The 15762-nt window shown below is 45.6% G+C and overlaps 7 protein-coding genes across 7 annotated transcripts; all 7 read right to left on the minus strand.

Moving 5' to 3' along the window:
- Positions 1–2742: 2742 nt before the first annotated feature.
- On the minus strand, positions 2743–3059 carry LACBIDRAFT_316908 (uncharacterized protein; the record flags this gene model as incomplete). Its single annotated transcript, XM_001878889.1, has 2 exons — positions 2743–2946; positions 3057–3059. 2 exons carry the CDS (start codon positions 3057–3059, stop codon positions 2743–2745), a joined length of 207 nt encoding a protein of 68 aa, XP_001878924.1.
- Positions 3060–3437: 378 nt separating this feature from the next.
- LACBIDRAFT_316909 (uncharacterized protein) lies at positions 3438–3800 on the minus strand (the record flags this gene model as incomplete). The annotated part of the gene is made up of 3 exons (XM_001878890.1): positions 3438–3593; positions 3649–3737; positions 3785–3800. 3 exons carry the CDS (start codon positions 3798–3800, stop codon positions 3438–3440), a joined length of 261 nt encoding a protein of 86 aa, XP_001878925.1.
- A 92-nt stretch (positions 3801–3892) lies between these two features.
- Positions 3893–5105, minus strand: LACBIDRAFT_316910 (uncharacterized protein; the record flags this gene model as incomplete). Its single annotated transcript, XM_001878891.1, has 4 exons — positions 3893–3904; positions 3964–4295; positions 4364–4580; positions 4662–5105. 4 exons carry the CDS (start codon positions 5103–5105, stop codon positions 3893–3895), a joined length of 1005 nt encoding a protein of 334 aa, XP_001878926.1.
- Positions 5106–5661: 556 nt separating this feature from the next.
- Positions 5662–5937, minus strand: LACBIDRAFT_316911 (uncharacterized protein; the record flags this gene model as incomplete). Its single annotated transcript, XM_001878892.1, has 2 exons — positions 5662–5730; positions 5779–5937. 2 exons carry the CDS (start codon positions 5935–5937, stop codon positions 5662–5664), a joined length of 228 nt encoding a protein of 75 aa, XP_001878927.1.
- A 600-nt stretch (positions 5938–6537) lies between these two features.
- Positions 6538–6946, minus strand: LACBIDRAFT_316912 (uncharacterized protein; the record flags this gene model as incomplete). Its single annotated transcript, XM_001878893.1, has 2 exons — positions 6538–6790; positions 6858–6946. The coding sequence occupies 2 exons, from the start codon at positions 6944–6946 to the stop codon at positions 6538–6540; spliced, it is 342 nt and encodes a 113-aa protein (XP_001878928.1).
- A 3568-nt stretch (positions 6947–10514) lies between these two features.
- On the minus strand, positions 10515–10770 carry LACBIDRAFT_316913 (uncharacterized protein; the record flags this gene model as incomplete). Its single annotated transcript, XM_001878894.1, has 2 exons — positions 10515–10560; positions 10622–10770. 2 exons carry the CDS (start codon positions 10768–10770, stop codon positions 10515–10517), a joined length of 195 nt encoding a protein of 64 aa, XP_001878929.1.
- Positions 10771–11405: 635 nt separating this feature from the next.
- On the minus strand, positions 11406–11612 carry LACBIDRAFT_316914 (uncharacterized protein; the record flags this gene model as incomplete). Its single annotated transcript, XM_001878895.1, has 2 exons — positions 11406–11525; positions 11583–11612. The coding sequence occupies 2 exons, from the start codon at positions 11610–11612 to the stop codon at positions 11406–11408; spliced, it is 150 nt and encodes a 49-aa protein (XP_001878930.1).
- Between the last annotated feature and the right edge of the window lie 4150 nt (positions 11613–15762).

The following is a 15762-nucleotide window of genomic DNA, read 5'->3' on the forward strand; positions in this document are numbered from 1 at the left end:
CAGGTCTTCCATTGTTAAGAGTGTTTGTGGGTGTTCCTCTCCAAGTACTGTGATTCTTGCATCCAGACACTGTTTCAGCAGCTTTTCTGCCTCCATATACTTTCCAAGATCCCTGTATGTTACAGCAAGGTTTCCCATTGCAGTAGTTGTATGGGGGTGATCTTTTCCAAGAATTTTTATGCGTGCATTCAAGACTTTGGTCTCCAGCTCCTCTGCCTCTTTATATCTTCCCATATTCTCATATGTATGACCTAAACCAGCCATTGCTGTAATTGTGTGTGGGTGTTCCTCTCCAAGCAGTCTGATTCTTGTATCCAGACATTGTTTCTGCAGCTTTTCTGCCTCCATATACTTTCCCAGATCCCTGTATGTTACAGCAAGGTTTCCCATTGCAATAGTTGTATGGGGGTGATCTTTTCCAAGAATTTTTATGCTTGCATCCAAGACTTTGGTCTCAGCTCCTCTGCATCTGTATATCTTCCCATGCTCTCATATGTATGACCTAAACCAGCCATTGCTATAATTGTGTGTGGGTGATCCTCTCCAAGCAGTCTGATTCTTGTATCCAAACATTGTTTCTGCAGTTTTGCAGCCTCTGCATACTTTCCCAGATCTCTATATATTGTGGAGAGGTGCTCTACAGCCCTCATGGTCCTTGGTCGATTTTTTCCAAGTGTCTTTCTCCTGACATCCACAACCTTGATTGCTAGAATTTCCGCTTCTTTAAGATAGCCTTGTTCTTTTAAAATCCAGACAAACTTTTCACAAGCATCATCAAAGTAATTGTTCACCACCTCTTCCTTTCATATTCTAGAATGCTGAATATTTGCCTTAACATGTGTCACCAATCCTCTTCTGAATGAATATGGTTGTTGGTCAAAGTTCTTATGTAGAGAGCAAGCCAACATGACATATGCCATTGAACAGAATTCTTCCCTTTCTTTTGAAGTCATTCTGTCCCTATACCATGCATGGATTAGTGGGTGCACAGCATACTCGCCATTCTGTGAACCTAATCTGATGAAACAAAAAGAGAGTAGTAATTGAATCCCTTCCTTAAATATAAATTTATTCCAGGCACCAGCACTAGTGAGAGGGAGCAGTCTGTCATCCAGTTTTGAACTTGCAAGTGGTAAGGTAAACTTTTGGAGTAGAAAGCCAAGCCATCTTTTATTATGGTCTTTTTGTATAGCTGCATTCAAGAAAATATCTTCACTGATACCATCATGATGGAAGAATGAAAATGTTGCCAGGATAAGAATTGCATTTTTAGCTGCTCTAGCTGTATGGAGATTATCAGACTGAGTTCTCTGTTGTATTTCCTTGTAGAGCAATTCCCATGATCCATAGACACTTCGATTATATTTAGATGCCCCTTTGAATTCTGGATGAGATAACAATGTCCTGCGTTGTTGAGAATATATCCCCAGATAATCTGTAATGTTGATGGCCCCTGAATGAATCATGGCACCAGCCTGGTCAATAGCCAGAGGGACACAGAAGAGTTCTTTTACAATCTCAGAAGCTTTCTCATTGAGATCATCAGTCTGGGGTGTATCCAAGCAGCTGGCCTTCAAAAGTAGCAAGATAGCATCACTTTCTGCCATTTCTTTAACCTCAAGACAATTGGCTGGTGAAGTCAGACATTGCATGGCAGAATTGCGACTAGTTATGAAAATATTTCCACCTAGCCCAGATGGAAAATACTGCTCCAGCTCCTCTGGAGTCAATATATCAGCATTGTCAAAGACCATCAGATAATTATCTCTAAGAGCACCAATCCACAAGAGAGCAGATTCAAGTGAGCCATCCAGTGCAGAAGACTGAGCTTCAGGAAGGTTGCAAATCCCCTTTAGCCCCTGAGTGGTGGTTGAAGTTGACGATGCATCAATCCAAAAAACATGAGAAAAGCTGGATTCATTCAACAATGAGGGTCAAAATATGTTGGGGCACTTACTGATCAGACATTTCTTCAATGAACCGTAGGCAGATTTGAGTCTTTCCGATACCCCCCATCCCATGCAGGAGAAAATACTTTCTTTTCCAGAGTCCGTCAGTGGGAGTGGTAAAATGTTCCCTGAGTTTGGCGATAATGTCAGCGCGGCCTGTGAATCGAGTGCTTGAGTTCGGCTTCAGAGGGATCACTGCGTCAGACGTCGTTGCAGGTACAACGTTGTAATATATCTGTATAAGGCCCACGGCAGTATTATGTAAATGCGTAAAAAAGGTATCACGAGGCTTTCACATACGGTGTTAGCTGCATTGAAGGTGCCGCCGCTCACAACAACATTGCGTGCGCTCTGAAATATGGTTGGTCGTCTCATGTTGAAGCACGAGAGATGGTAGCAATGGGAAAGAGATAAGAAGGTGACGACAGGAGACCCCCAACGTATGGAGGCTGTGTATGATTGACAGTTTGGCGCGACTTGCCGAGCGTGTCTGGTCACCTGTGCAGAGCATATCGCAAATGACGTAACCGGTTGCCTTACCCTGGTTCACGCATATTCCGCTTTCCTAGAAACAAGAAAATGAGCATGCATACATTCCTTTCATCATTACATCCACACGTCTCGTTAAGCACTTTCTCCTGCACGTCATCGCCCTTGCCCCCTCTTCCCAATCAACCCTCACCAGCACGGCCTCACATTCCTCAATCAACTCATCCAACCCCGTCGACGTTTCCGAGTACTTCCAGTCAGAAAGCCTTGAGGAGCATGTCGAAGTCCTCTCTCTGTTATTGGATCACATCAAGAGAGAGGCGTGAGTTACTACGTATGCCGAGATGGGAGAAGAAAGAAGTACCGTCTCACACCTGGTGCACTTATCATTCGCAGCCCCTGCAAGAGGTGGACTGCGGAACTGGGCAAGGAAGCGGCTGACTTGATTCGATGCGAGACCGAGAACGCTCCCGTCGTGCTCGGCATAAGATTGCGAGTTGGGCACATTCTTGATTTAGAGGTCGGGCAGGTGCGTGGATTCTAGATGGGGATTATGTTGATCAGATCATGTAATATAAGAAAGATGTGAAGGCAGTGGGAAAGGGCAGGTGCACGTACCATTGGAGGTGCTGCAAGACGGACGCGAGCAGCTCGACAGCCGTGATTGCTGCAGTAGGTGCGAGGCTTGGTCGGGTACATCTGGTGGAGTGTTCGATCCGTCAGGGATTTAGGGCGTATTAGCTGTGTAGTAGAATATATGAGTCGGAATGGGGACGTACGTTGGAGGGAGCTACGATGTCGTTGCGGGGATAAGATCATAGATTGGCTAATCTTCAGGCATGGAAGATATACGGACGCCGTGCAGCATAACGAAAAAAGTGTTCAACCTAGTGCAGAGTTCTGGACGATCTTGAGTTGGTCTGCTTAGTCTATGGAATGAAGTAGGAAGGGCGATGAACTAACCTTTCCCTTTGCAGCTCTGAGGACTGTGGGCATCCATCAACTCTCTCTCGAATCCATGAGCAGAAACACGGCGTTGTCGTCGTCACAGAGTCGTTCAGCGTCTGCGGCGGCTTTGGCGCTTGTGAGACATGCGGCGGTGGGTGGGATAATAGCATGGCTTGTTGTCGGTCTGAGTGTGTCTTGTGTTGCGTTCTATACGTAACAACAATATAGAATGATCATGGAAGAAGGAAGAAATGACGCACACATTCGCAGTTGTGCGTTCAGCTCCATGTGTCCCTCCATCCAAAAAATCTTCAGATTTAAAGAGGGGTTGTCGTGGTGGAGTGGAAAGCCCTGTAAAAAAAGGTAAGTAGTAACAAATTTTGAGGTGAAAGACGGACCATCAAGGTTCAGCATCTCAGCATGCTAGAAGGCACTTTGTATGGTGGAGACCCTCTTAAGGCCGAGGTTGGGTGTAGACTCTCCAACGCATGAGGTTGAGGTTGAGGTCAACGGCCAACCTGAGATGGGTGCATCCATTAGATGCATTCTGAAGAAAGAAAAAGGAGTGAGAACGTACGGGGCAAGATCTATCAAAGGCGCAAAATCCGCAACACAGCAATCGAGCTTTCATCGTAGGTTCTGATCCCATCCCGACGGCGCTTGGTCGACCTTCTACGATGTCATCTTTAACTTGAACGACTCCAAAGCGGTTCTTCCATTCGGCAATTGAAAGTTCGAAATCGCACCAGCAGAACGTGGACGACGGCCTGGATTGGAATGCAGGAAACAAGGGCATGCGTGAAGGTTGGGGAGAGGCCAGCCGGGATTGATTGGGGGATTGGTGGAGAGGTCGATGATGTGCTGTGCCGTGGTCGTAAGTGGGAAAGTTGATGCGAAAGAGTTGCCAAACTAAGGTTCTGAATAGATCATCGTGTTTTTATGACGGGATGTTGAGAGAAGGCGAGGAAACAACGTACAATTGTGGGGGTATATCTTTTTCAATCCAGCAGCTGCGTCTTCGGCTTTGGGTTTGCTATATGCTAGGCAGTGCTCAAACTCAAAGAGGGGTTGTCGGAGGGAGTTGAAGAATGCGGCGTGGCGGAGTCGACGATGTAGCATCCAAGCACGCCCGCCAAGGAGGAGGTATGTCGTCGCTGAAATCTTCGGAATCTCCTTCGCATGAGCTTGAAGTTTCTACAGCTTGGGCGGCCAAACTGCGATTGGCACATTCGTCAGATTCAGTGTATAAAGAGACTAAGCTAAACAAATTCATGCCTGGTAGGATCCACCATATGCGCTAGATTCGCAACGCGACCAAGCTCCTCCTGTAAGCATTTCTCCCATCCGACGGCGATGGATCAACCTTGGACACTCCAAAGCGGCTCGTCCATTCGCAGGTTGGTTCGGAGTCACGCTAGCGAGAACGTGGATAGAGGTCTTGGCAGGGTAAAGTGCATGGAAGGATGCGAGGTGGTTGCGGATTGGCCCGCTTGGGTTCTGAGGGTCGGCAGAGGGGTCGATGAGAGCGACGGTGTTCTGTTGGTGGTAGTGAGTTAGGAAGTTCACCGTGAGAAGAAATGAGGTGTACTGGGGTTGTATAACATGAAGAGCGTTCCGTTGGATTCTAGTATATGCGATTGATGTTGTACTCGCATCCTTGCGAACGAGGAAGAAGGGAGACGGGGTGCTTTGAGCGCGAAGCTGTGCGAGTAGGGACATGTGTGCTGGTGAAGGGTGACACGGTCATCGTAGTGGTCTTGGTGTTCGTGCAAAGTTCCTGTCACGTGAGGGAAGGGTTTAGGACGTCCAGGGGCGTTGATAATAAAACGGATAACCGACTATCCCTCCCCTCCTTGCACTAACTGACCAACCGATCCGTGTAGTATAACACTCCTTCCTTCTCTGCTTCTTCTCGCTTTGCCCCGTCATTGATTTGCGACACACCCTACAAGTGCCTGCCTTTCTTTTACGTACATATCTACAATGCAATTTATGAGTTGGTATGATACTGAGATCTTCAAGTTGGCATACCCATATCCTTTTTCACATTTTGCTAAAAGATTGAGTTCATAGATGATAGTACAGTTCGAGAGCAGTGAATAATTTACGCTGGACATCTATCCAATTCACAGGAAAATCCAAGAAAAATCGGAAAAAAAGGCTGAGTTTGGTGCCACACAAAGGGCAAAAGGGGTTCGTCGCCTGGTAATAAAAAGCCGATACTTATGTGCACAAATTTATTTAAGGGATCTTGAATTCAGAGGAATAACCTGACTTATTGAGAGGGTACTTGAAAGATTTGCCACCATTTGTCACCGCTATGGTGTTGATCCTTGCGAACACACTAATATCCATTAGAACGAAACACTTCTGCATTGTGCAGAGCACATACCAAAAAATAAAGCTGTCCAGAGATTTTGCTGCGAGGCCCGGCAAGACAAAGCTCCACAGGAAGACCACATTCTTCACACTTGTTCCCGTTGTGGTCCAGAGTTGCCGTTGGGAAGCGCGAGCCGGGACAGGACCTGTGATTGGGTTGGGCTGAATGCATAAGAGCGTAAGAATTTACGCTCTGCTGTGGCAGAATTACAGAGAATTACCCGACGTGGAAACCGACGTACGGGATAGCCGTACCACAGACTTTCTGCTGAATCGAGTGCTTGAGTTCAGCTTGAGAGGGATCAATGCATCGGAAATTGTGATGTTGCCATGATTGTGAATTATCTGCAGGCGATTCACGGCAGTCAGCTCAAAAATACATCTGAGGAAAGGCACCCCCAGGCTTTTCACGCACGATGTTAGCTGCTGTGATTGTGCCGCTCACTCCTACGTTCTGAGCATGCTCCAAAAGGGTTGGTCCGCTCATGTTGAAGGGCGAGAATGGTATGAATGTGGAAGGGGGAAGAAAGAGAATAAAGAGGTGACGCCAGGAGGTGCCAACGCTGGAAAGCTGTGAATGATTGACAATTTGGCGCGTATTGTAGTTGCTTCTGATGTCATGGAAATACAACAAAATGCTGTTACTTTCCTGTTAGGCTCCTTGCATCCACACGAGTCCCGCAACTTTCTTGTCCATATCAAAAATCATCCTTGCCCTCTCCCCCCTTCCCAATCAACATTCTCCAGCATGGCCTCACCCTCCTCAAACAGGTTATCCAGCCCCACCAGCGTTTCGAAATATTTCTGATTGTTGGATGGCTTCAGAAGCATGTCTTAAGCTTGAATCGCAAGGATGTGCGTTGGGGTGCAAAGGTATACAAGAACGGCGTACAATTTTGGTGCGCCCAGTATATCTATCACACCCAGGCCCCGTAAGCGGTGAATGGCGGAACTGGGCGAGGAAACCGCAAAGTAGGTGTGGTACAAAACCCCATTTTGTTCGGCATAGAATGGGAGATATGACTCTAGAGATGAAAACTAGGGTTATGGAAATGAAGGAGGCAAGGAAAGAGGAGTAGAAAGTGTGCGCACCCTTGAGGATGCTGCAAGACGGACGTGAGCTGCTCAACGGCCATGGCAGCTGCGATGGATGCGAAGCCTGGTGAGGTAACGGTACACATGTCATCGGTAACTACGTTGGAGGGAGCTATGGCATTGTTACCGTCCTAAACGGGCTGGCTGTGCACCTTTAGCTGTAAAAGATATGCAGGTGCTATGCCGCATGATGAGGAAGGTATCGAAACCTAGGGCAGACACCTTAAACAAAGGATGATCGGGCAGTTAAGCGAAGTTTTTGACAGATTCTAGGACAAATTAATCATTTTTGCACCTGTTATGTAATTAAAACAGACCTATGGGAATTTTTTTATTTTGATAGTGTGTTTGCCTATTGTGCGAAGGCGACGTCCAAATGTAAAAAAATTGTTGTTACTATTTTAAAAATGTGTTGTAAGGTACATCCAGAGGACAAAAGGCTGTTAAGAATTAAAATTTGTCAATGGAATGGATTTCAGGAACAATTCAGTTTGTCTCTTCGGCATGAGGCAAAACTTTAATTTTTAACAAAAGCTTCGCCTAGGGAACAGAGTTGTGGACAAATTTAAACAATAAGCATATTAATTGTTTTTATTGTGTCAACCCCCTTGAACAATTGGCAAATATACTGTCAAAATAAAAATTGTCGCATTTATCTGACCTAATTACATACAAGGTGCAAAAGTGATAAATTTGTCAGGGAATCTGTCCAACACTTTGCTTCACTGCCCGATTGTCCCTCGTTTGAGGTGAGAGTAGATAACTATCTAGTCTTGGTGTGATTAGTTTGGGTAAAGGTGGGTTTGCTCCTTGAGGCGGTTGTTTGGCCATGTTTGACAAGGGCTTCGGAAGTTTGTAGGACATTCATCGATCCACGAGGGTGTTGCAAGGGTGCTTTCGCGTTCATACCCTTTCCCTCGCGTCACTCAGGCCATCTCCAACGAATCTAAGAGATCTTAAATTCGGAGGAATAACTAATTATTTCCAAGCATATAGGGCCCTGTCACATCCCCCATCATTTACAAGGGGGCCCAGGGATTTCAGAAACAACACAGATTTTTTTTTTTGTAAGCTGTCCGTGACGTCCCCCCATCGCTCCTTCTAAATAAGGTATGTTTTCGTCCAAAAAGGGTATGTTTTTCCCACCACTCCTTTGAAGAAATTTCTGGCTGGTGGGCCGTGAACACATGAACCTTAAAATGAATCACTGCTCCCTTTTCAGGTGTACAAATCCAGCTTTTTCACATTTATTTTTGCCATGCAAGTCCGAGCTGAGCAAGAAAAGTGGGAGGGACAACAGATTTTTCATTTCCCCTACACACTGACTTCCATTGTAAGTTATTAATTGTTTGGCTGCATTGGAGGTGCCGCTGATGCATCTAGCGTTGCTACAGGGCCCCAAATATAGATTTTTGAGGCTTATATACTAAATTTTTTTAAGGCCTGCCAGAGGTCCCCCCCCCCACCTACCTTGGGTCACGGGTCGACATCCCGGGGCCCCCTTGATCATTTATGTAGTACACTAGGGCTAAAATCAAGCTAAAATCAATGGTGCAAGATTGGGGGAAGTGGGTGGTGGCAAGGTGGGAATGTTGAAGGTGTCCTCTTGATGAGTTGGCAAAGAAAATCGTTGAGAGGGTAGTCGGTGGGCAGCCTGTCAAAGAAATGCCACCATTTGTTATTACTATGGTGTTGATCCCTGCGAACACACTAATATCCGTTAGAACGCAACACTTCTGCATCGTATAGAGCATATACCAGAAGATAAAAGTGTCCAGAGAATTTGCTGCAAGGACCAGCAAAAGGAATGTGCACAGGGTGACCACATTCTTTGCACTTGTTCTCGTTGTGGTCCAGGGTTGGGTTGCAGGGGGAAACAGCAACGAGTGGTGAGCTGGGACAGGACCCGTGATCGCGTTGGGATGAATGGTAGGAATTCATGCTCTCCTGTGTGGCGGAAGTACCCAACGTACAAACCACCATACAATATTGCTGTACTTGCCGAACCACAGACTTTCTGGTGGATCAAGTGCTTGAGTTCGGCTTGAGATGGATCACTGCATCGGACATCATAATGTTGTAGTTTATCTCCAGATGATTCAGCTTCAAATACCAAAAATGGTGCCCCCAACACACAGTTTTAGCTGCTGTGACTGTGCCGCGAGTCACTCCTACATTCTTAGCACCCTCGAAAAGGGTTGTTCCACTCATGTTGAAGGGCGAGAATGGTGTGAGTGTGGAAGGAAGAAGAAAGAGAATAACAAGGTGATGCCAGGAGGCACCAACACTGGAAGGCTGTGAATGATTGACAGTTTGGTGCGCAATGGCTGAGCGCATTTGGTCAGTTGCAGACCTGCAGTTGACAGTAAAACCCCACGTCTTAGCAGTTCACGAATATTTTGATTCTGCTGTTATGGAAATACAACAAACTGCTGTTACTTTCCATTCAGGCTCTTTGCATCCACACGTGTCTCGTCAACTGTCTTGTTCATATCAAAAATCATCCTTACCCTCCCTCCTCTTTCTAACGAAGCCTCTGCATTGCCTTGCCCTCCTCAAACAGCTTATCCAGCCCCGACGGTGTTTCAAGTGTTTCTGGTCTTTCAATGCCCCGAGGAGGATGTCAGGGCCTCTTTACCGTATGCTTGGATCAGCTACTGGGCGAGGGGGGGGTCATGCGTGTCGAGATGAAAAGGGTGAGAAGTCAGAAGTGCAATTTCACTGCACCCGGTGCATTTATCATTCGCAGGCCCGGTAGGCAGTGAATTGCGAAACTGGGCAAGGAAGCCACAGAGTTGGTGTGGTACGAGACCGAGAATGCTCGCGCTGAGTTCAGCGTGGGATTGGGAATGTGGAGGTGGGGCAGGTGCATGGATTCTACAGGTGAAAGATAACATATGTTAGGGTTATGGAATGGAAGGAGTGAAGGAAAGAGGAGGGGAAAGTGTACGTACTTGAGGATGCTTGAAGATGGAAGCGAGCTGCTCAACCCCAATGGTGGCTGAGATGGGTGTGAAGCCTGTTTAGGTGATGGTACACATATCATCAATGGTTCAGCCTGTCAGGAATTGAAGCTATATTAGCTTGAGTGGGAGTTGAGTTGGAATGGGTACATACATTGGAGGGAGCTATGGTGTTGTTGCCCCAAAATGGGCAGGCTGTGCATCTTTAGGCATAGAAGATACACAGGCACCATGTGTAGTGCAAGACTACCCGGTGTTCATGTGGTTGGTTCAGGTAAAGGAGTAAGAAGGATGATGGACTGACCTCCCCCTTTGTAACCTCAAGGACTGTATGTAGACAACCATCAACCTCCCCTTGACTGTGGAGAGTGTCTTGTGTTTCGTTCTATATGTAATAACTATTTGAGCTGTAAGATAATAATTGAAGAAGATAGAGAAATGATGCACAATTCCGAGGTATACATATCTTTGTTGGTAGATGCCCATTCAGCTTTATGTTCCCCTCCATCCAATTAATCTTCCAATTCAAAGAGGGGTTCATCATTATGGGGTGGATGCCCCAGCCCTGTAAAAGGAGGTTAGTAATGTGAGAAGGTGAGGAGAAAAACAGACCATTGAGACTGGGACGATGTAGCATTAGCATGCCAGCACTGAGGAGAAGGCACTTTGTGTGGCAGAGACCTTCTTGAGGTCAAGGTTGGGAGCTTGAGGTTCCGGTCAACAACTGACCTACCAATCTGAAGTGGGCGCATTCAGTAGATGTCTCACACAAAGATAGAAAAAGGACTGAGAACATACATGATGGGATCCATCAAAGGTTTAAGATCCGCAACCCGGGGGCCGATTTTTTCTCGAAGATTCTTAACCCATCCGACAGTGAAGCTTGGTTGATTGTTTACGATGCTTGAAACAGCTCTTCTATTCGGAAATTGGGAGTTCCAAATCATGCCAGCAGAGAACGTGGAGAAAGACTTGATATGGAGCAAGGGTATGCAAGGAGGTTGAGGAGTGGCCGGCCGGAATTTGGGGCAATAGGCAGAGGGGTAGATGAAGGTGGTTGTGTGCTGTGAGGTGGTTTTGAGACATTGAGGTTCTGAATATATGACCTTATTGGTGAGTGGAAAAGATGTATGATTCCAGGGTATATCTTCGTCATTGTAGCAGCTGCGCATTCGGTTGAGTTCGCCTTCGTCTACGCAATCCTCCAATTCAGAGAAAGTTTGTCAGACAGGGCTGCAGAATGAGACACAGGAGGCAGGAGTCAACAAGGGTGATGGTGCGAACACCCCAGCCCTGTTAAAAAGCATAAGTTGAATGAATGTGTGATATTTTGGGAGGGGAGAACAGACCATTGCAGCCTGTGTGACGTAGCATCCAGGAAGGCCTGATGTACAAGTTGACAGGTTGGGTGGCCAGTCTAGGTGCATAGCTTCATTAGATGCAGTGTATGGAGAAGGTAAGACAAAACAAACCTGGCAGGATCCATCATTGGTGCGAGATCCGCAACTCAAGGGTTGAACTTTCCTTGTGAGTATTTCTCTGTTCTGATGGCGGTTGGTTGAGCTTTGGGGTTATTTGTGGTTCAAACAGCTGCAAAGTAGCTGGTCCATTTGGAAGTTGAAGTCTCGCCAGAAGCTAGGCAAGGAGATTTCGGAATGGGCAGCCAGGTTCTGGGGGTTGGTGGAGGAATTGATGAAAGCAACTGCACGCCGTAAGGTGGTCATGAGGGCAATTTGATTGTGAAAGAAATGAGACATACTGGCAGGATGGTTTGAGCTCGAATTTGCATGTGTAGGGACACTCCTGCTGGTGGACAGTGTGGTTGTCGAAGTGCCAGCCGAGGGAACGGATTTCCGGCAAAATGTACTTGGCAAGTTGGGAAATATGCCAAAGTGTCAATCATTCACAGCCTTGCTGCGTGAGGGGTCTCCTGCTTGTCTCCTGCTGTCACCCATTTATCTCTTTCTTCCTCCTTCCACATTTCTACCATCTCTTGTGCTTCAACATGAGTGGACCGACCATTTTTCAAGGTGCTCAGAACGTTGCAGTGAGCGGCAGTACCTTCAACACAGCTAATAAACTGTCACAGCTCTCCCCCCGTCTCACTTTCCTTATAAGGAAAGTTGATCATTTGGGGGAGGATATAGTGCATGAGGAATGATATAAATATATGCCAGTTTGGTGTAGTGGTTCTTTATGCAGGTTTCCTCATGCTTACCAAAGTGTTCGCCGTTCGATTCTACTTCCTCCATTTTTTTTTCTACATATGAAACAATTACTTTACAGAATATTTTTCTCTCTGCACAGTAGCGCGTTCATTAGGTTAGGAGGTTAGGTTAGCTGTTAGGGATGGGGATATTTTTCTCCCTGCGCGGTAGTGCGTTCTTGGTTAGGTTAGGTGGTTAGGTTAGTGGTTAGGGTTGGGGATATTTTTCTCCCCGCGCGGTAGCACGTTCTCAGTCAGGTTAGATGGTTATGTGGTTAGATGGTTATTGGATGGTTAGGTGGTTAGGTAGTTAGGGTAGGTTACATGCTCGAGAACGCGCGGTAGCGCACTCTTGAGCCGACTTAGGGCAATGTGCCATTGCCCTAAGTCAGGTTAGGTGGTTAAGTAGTTAGGGACCAGGGTAGGTTAGGTGCTCGAGAATGCGCAGTAGCACGTTCTCAAGCCAACTTAGGGCAATGGCACATTGCCCTAAGTTGGAGTGCCAGTGATTGCCAGCACATCACATGTGAGACGGGGGGAGACATACGACACTTCAGCTAATACTGTGTGTGTTAAAGCCTTGTGGTGCCTTTCTATGCATTTCATACTCACTGCCATGGGTCTTCTGCAGATAAACTACAACCTTATCAATGCAACAACGTCTGATGCAGTAATTCCTCTTAAACTGAACTTGAGCACTCGATTCACAGGCTGCACTGACATTATTGCCAAACTCAAGGAACATTTCACCAGTCCCAGTGACAGACTTTGGACAAGAAAGTATTTTCTCCTGCATGGGATGGGGGGTATTGGAAAGACTCAAATCTGCTTACGGTTCATTGAAGAAATGTCTGATCAGTGAGACCTAACAATTGTTGAGCCTGGTCACTGAATTTGCACTGAATGAAATTTGACTTCTCCAGCTTTTTCCATGTTTCCTGGATTGATGCATCCTCTATGTCAACCATCACTCAGGGGCTAAAGGGGATTTGCAACCTTCCTGGAGCTCAGTCTTCTGCACTGGATGGCTCTCTTGAATCTGCTCTCTTGTGGATTGGTGCTCTTAGAGATAATTATCTGATGGTCTTTGACAATGCTGATATATTGACTCCAGAGGAGCTGGAACATTATTTTCCACCTGGACTAGGTGGAAATATCTTTATAACTAGTTGCAACTCTGCCATGCAATGTCTGACTTCACCAGCCAATTGTCTAGAAGTTAAGGAAATGGAAGAAAGTGATGCTATCTTGCTACTGTTGAAGGCCAGCTGCTTGGATATAGCCCAGACTGATGATCTCCATGAGAAAGCTTCTGAGATTGTAAAAGAACTTTTCTGTGTACCTCTTGCTATTGATCAAGCTGGCGCCATTATTCGTTCAGGGGCCATCAGTATCAATGACTATCTAGGAATATATTCTGAACAGAGAAAAACATTGTTATCCCATCCAGAATTCAAAGGAGCATCTAAATATAATTGAACTGTCTATGGAACTTGGGAATTATTGTACAAGGAAATAGAACAGAGGGCTCAGTCTTCTGATTTTGACAGAGCTAGAGCAGCTGAGAATGCAATTCTTATCCTGGCAATATTTTCATTCTTTCATCATATTGGAATTAGTGAGGATATTTTTTCTAATGCAGCTATACAACAAGGCCAGACAAGAAAAGAAAAAAAGACTTGGCTTGGCTTTCTACTCAAGAAGTCAGTGGAGAGTGGAGAGACGGACCCAAGAACCTATGGTGAATGGAAATTTCAGCACACGATGTTTATTTGCTTGAACTGATTGTGAAATCTTAGCTTTCAGGAGGTTATCCTGTGCCTTGAAAATGTCGGTTTCCAGTTGACGAATGACAATGCCACATGTCGATATCGGCAACTGTTGCTGATGATTTAGTGGGTACCAACAGTGGAATAACCCACAGACTTCGACCGAAACAGAGTTGGAAAGGTGTGAAACCTGTTGACTTGTTAATTGTATTCATCATGTCGAATCTAACTCTAGGTAGAGCATGAGCCCATCCCAATTGGTTTTGCTCGACGTGGTACCACAATGCCTGATTGATCATCTTGTTCGTCCTTTCACTTGTGCTGTCAGTTTCAGCTTCACGCTGGTCAGCTTGTGTAGCGCTTTCCAAAACCTAGATGTGAACAATTTGTCCCTGTCGGAAACAATGTCAGTGGGTAGGCCATTTTTGCAGTACCACTTATCGAAGAAGATGTAGGCCAAAGCTTCTGTGGTAATGTCCGTTCAAGTGGGAATGAGCTGAATGTCACTCCCTAGGTGATCAGTGAATGTGACGATACAGTTTTTCCCATTGTCTTCTGGTAATGGGTGAATAAAATCAATCACCACTAGTGTTTAGAAGTCCAGTCTCGTGACTGGAAAAAAACCGTAACCAGACCGGACCAAGACCGCAAAAGACCAGACCTGCAGTTATGGTCTTTTATTTTTGAGATGTTAAGACCGCAAAAAAACCGGTTAACGTGAACCGGTCTTGACCGGTTTGGACCGGTCTTTTGTATCCCCTTAAATACCCTTTAAAACGCACCCAAGAACATAAAATTTGGTAAAGAATCGAGAGAGATATGAATTAAATTGTAAAATATTCTTGGAAATAGTAGATGTACCAGATTTATTTTATAGAAACACCAATTCCTAACTGAATTTAATGTTCTTGGGCTCGTTTTAAAGCCAGTAGACATGTTAATAAATTTACTGATTCATAATTTTAAAATATTAGCCTAAAGACCGGTCATAGACCAGTTAAAACTGGTGCAGACTGCAAAAAGACCACAGTCTTTTGTGGTCCAGTCTGGTCTTTTTGACTTCTGGGAAAAGGGTAGACCGGTTACGGTTACAGTTAAAGCCCCTGGGCATCAAAAGACTGAACCAGACCGGACTTTCAAACACTAATCATCACAGAGTCACACCGTTGGTCTGGTATAGGGAGAGGGTGCAGTGGACCATACAGTTTAGCTGTTGATGATTTGTTGCACTGGCATTCAGGGCATGATGCCATGTAACCTTGTTCGAGGTTGTGACACATATTGGGCCAGTAGTACACATTCCTCAGTGAGCTGTAGGTTTTGTGAAAACCAAAATGCCCTAAAACCTCATGAGCAAGTGCAAACAATGTTTCTCAAAGATTTCCTGCTCGGGGAATGATCAGTCTGTCGCCGATATACCAGAGATTATCGCGCAGAACGAAACCTGATATGCTGGATGCTGCTGATGGTAAGGTTTTACACCAAGCACCATCTGCGTACCCCACTTTAACAGCATTTAGAAAAGCTTTGTCTGCTGTAATTTCAAGTGTTGCCTTGACAGAGTTCAGCGATACATTGCATACAGATAGCAATTTTGCTGTCCCCAACTTCCTTTAGGCGAAGGTACCAACAAACATGCCACGGCACACAGTGTGCAATACTTTACCATCTCCCACATAATCTACATGGACTCCACTGGACTCCACTGGACTCCACTACATACTGGACCATTATAACAATATTCACAAAACTGGACTCTACTGGACTCCCAACACAAAACTGGACTGGACTGGACTGGACTGGACAAACTGGACTCCACTGGACTTTCCCAACACAAAACTGGACTGGACTGGACTGCCAGACCTTAAGCTTGAAGACACTTAGATTTCAAAAAAGAAGAAAATTGAAGTATATTTAATAACTACATAAATTAATTTTACTACATTCTATGTTACAGGGGGGGG

The sequence above is a fragment of the Laccaria bicolor genome, genomic scaffold, assembly GCF_000143565.1.
Source record: "Laccaria bicolor S238N-H82 LACBIscaffold_7 genomic scaffold, whole genome shotgun sequence".
In the NCBI taxonomy this organism is placed as follows: Eukaryota; Fungi; Basidiomycota; class Agaricomycetes; order Agaricales; family Hydnangiaceae; genus Laccaria; species Laccaria bicolor.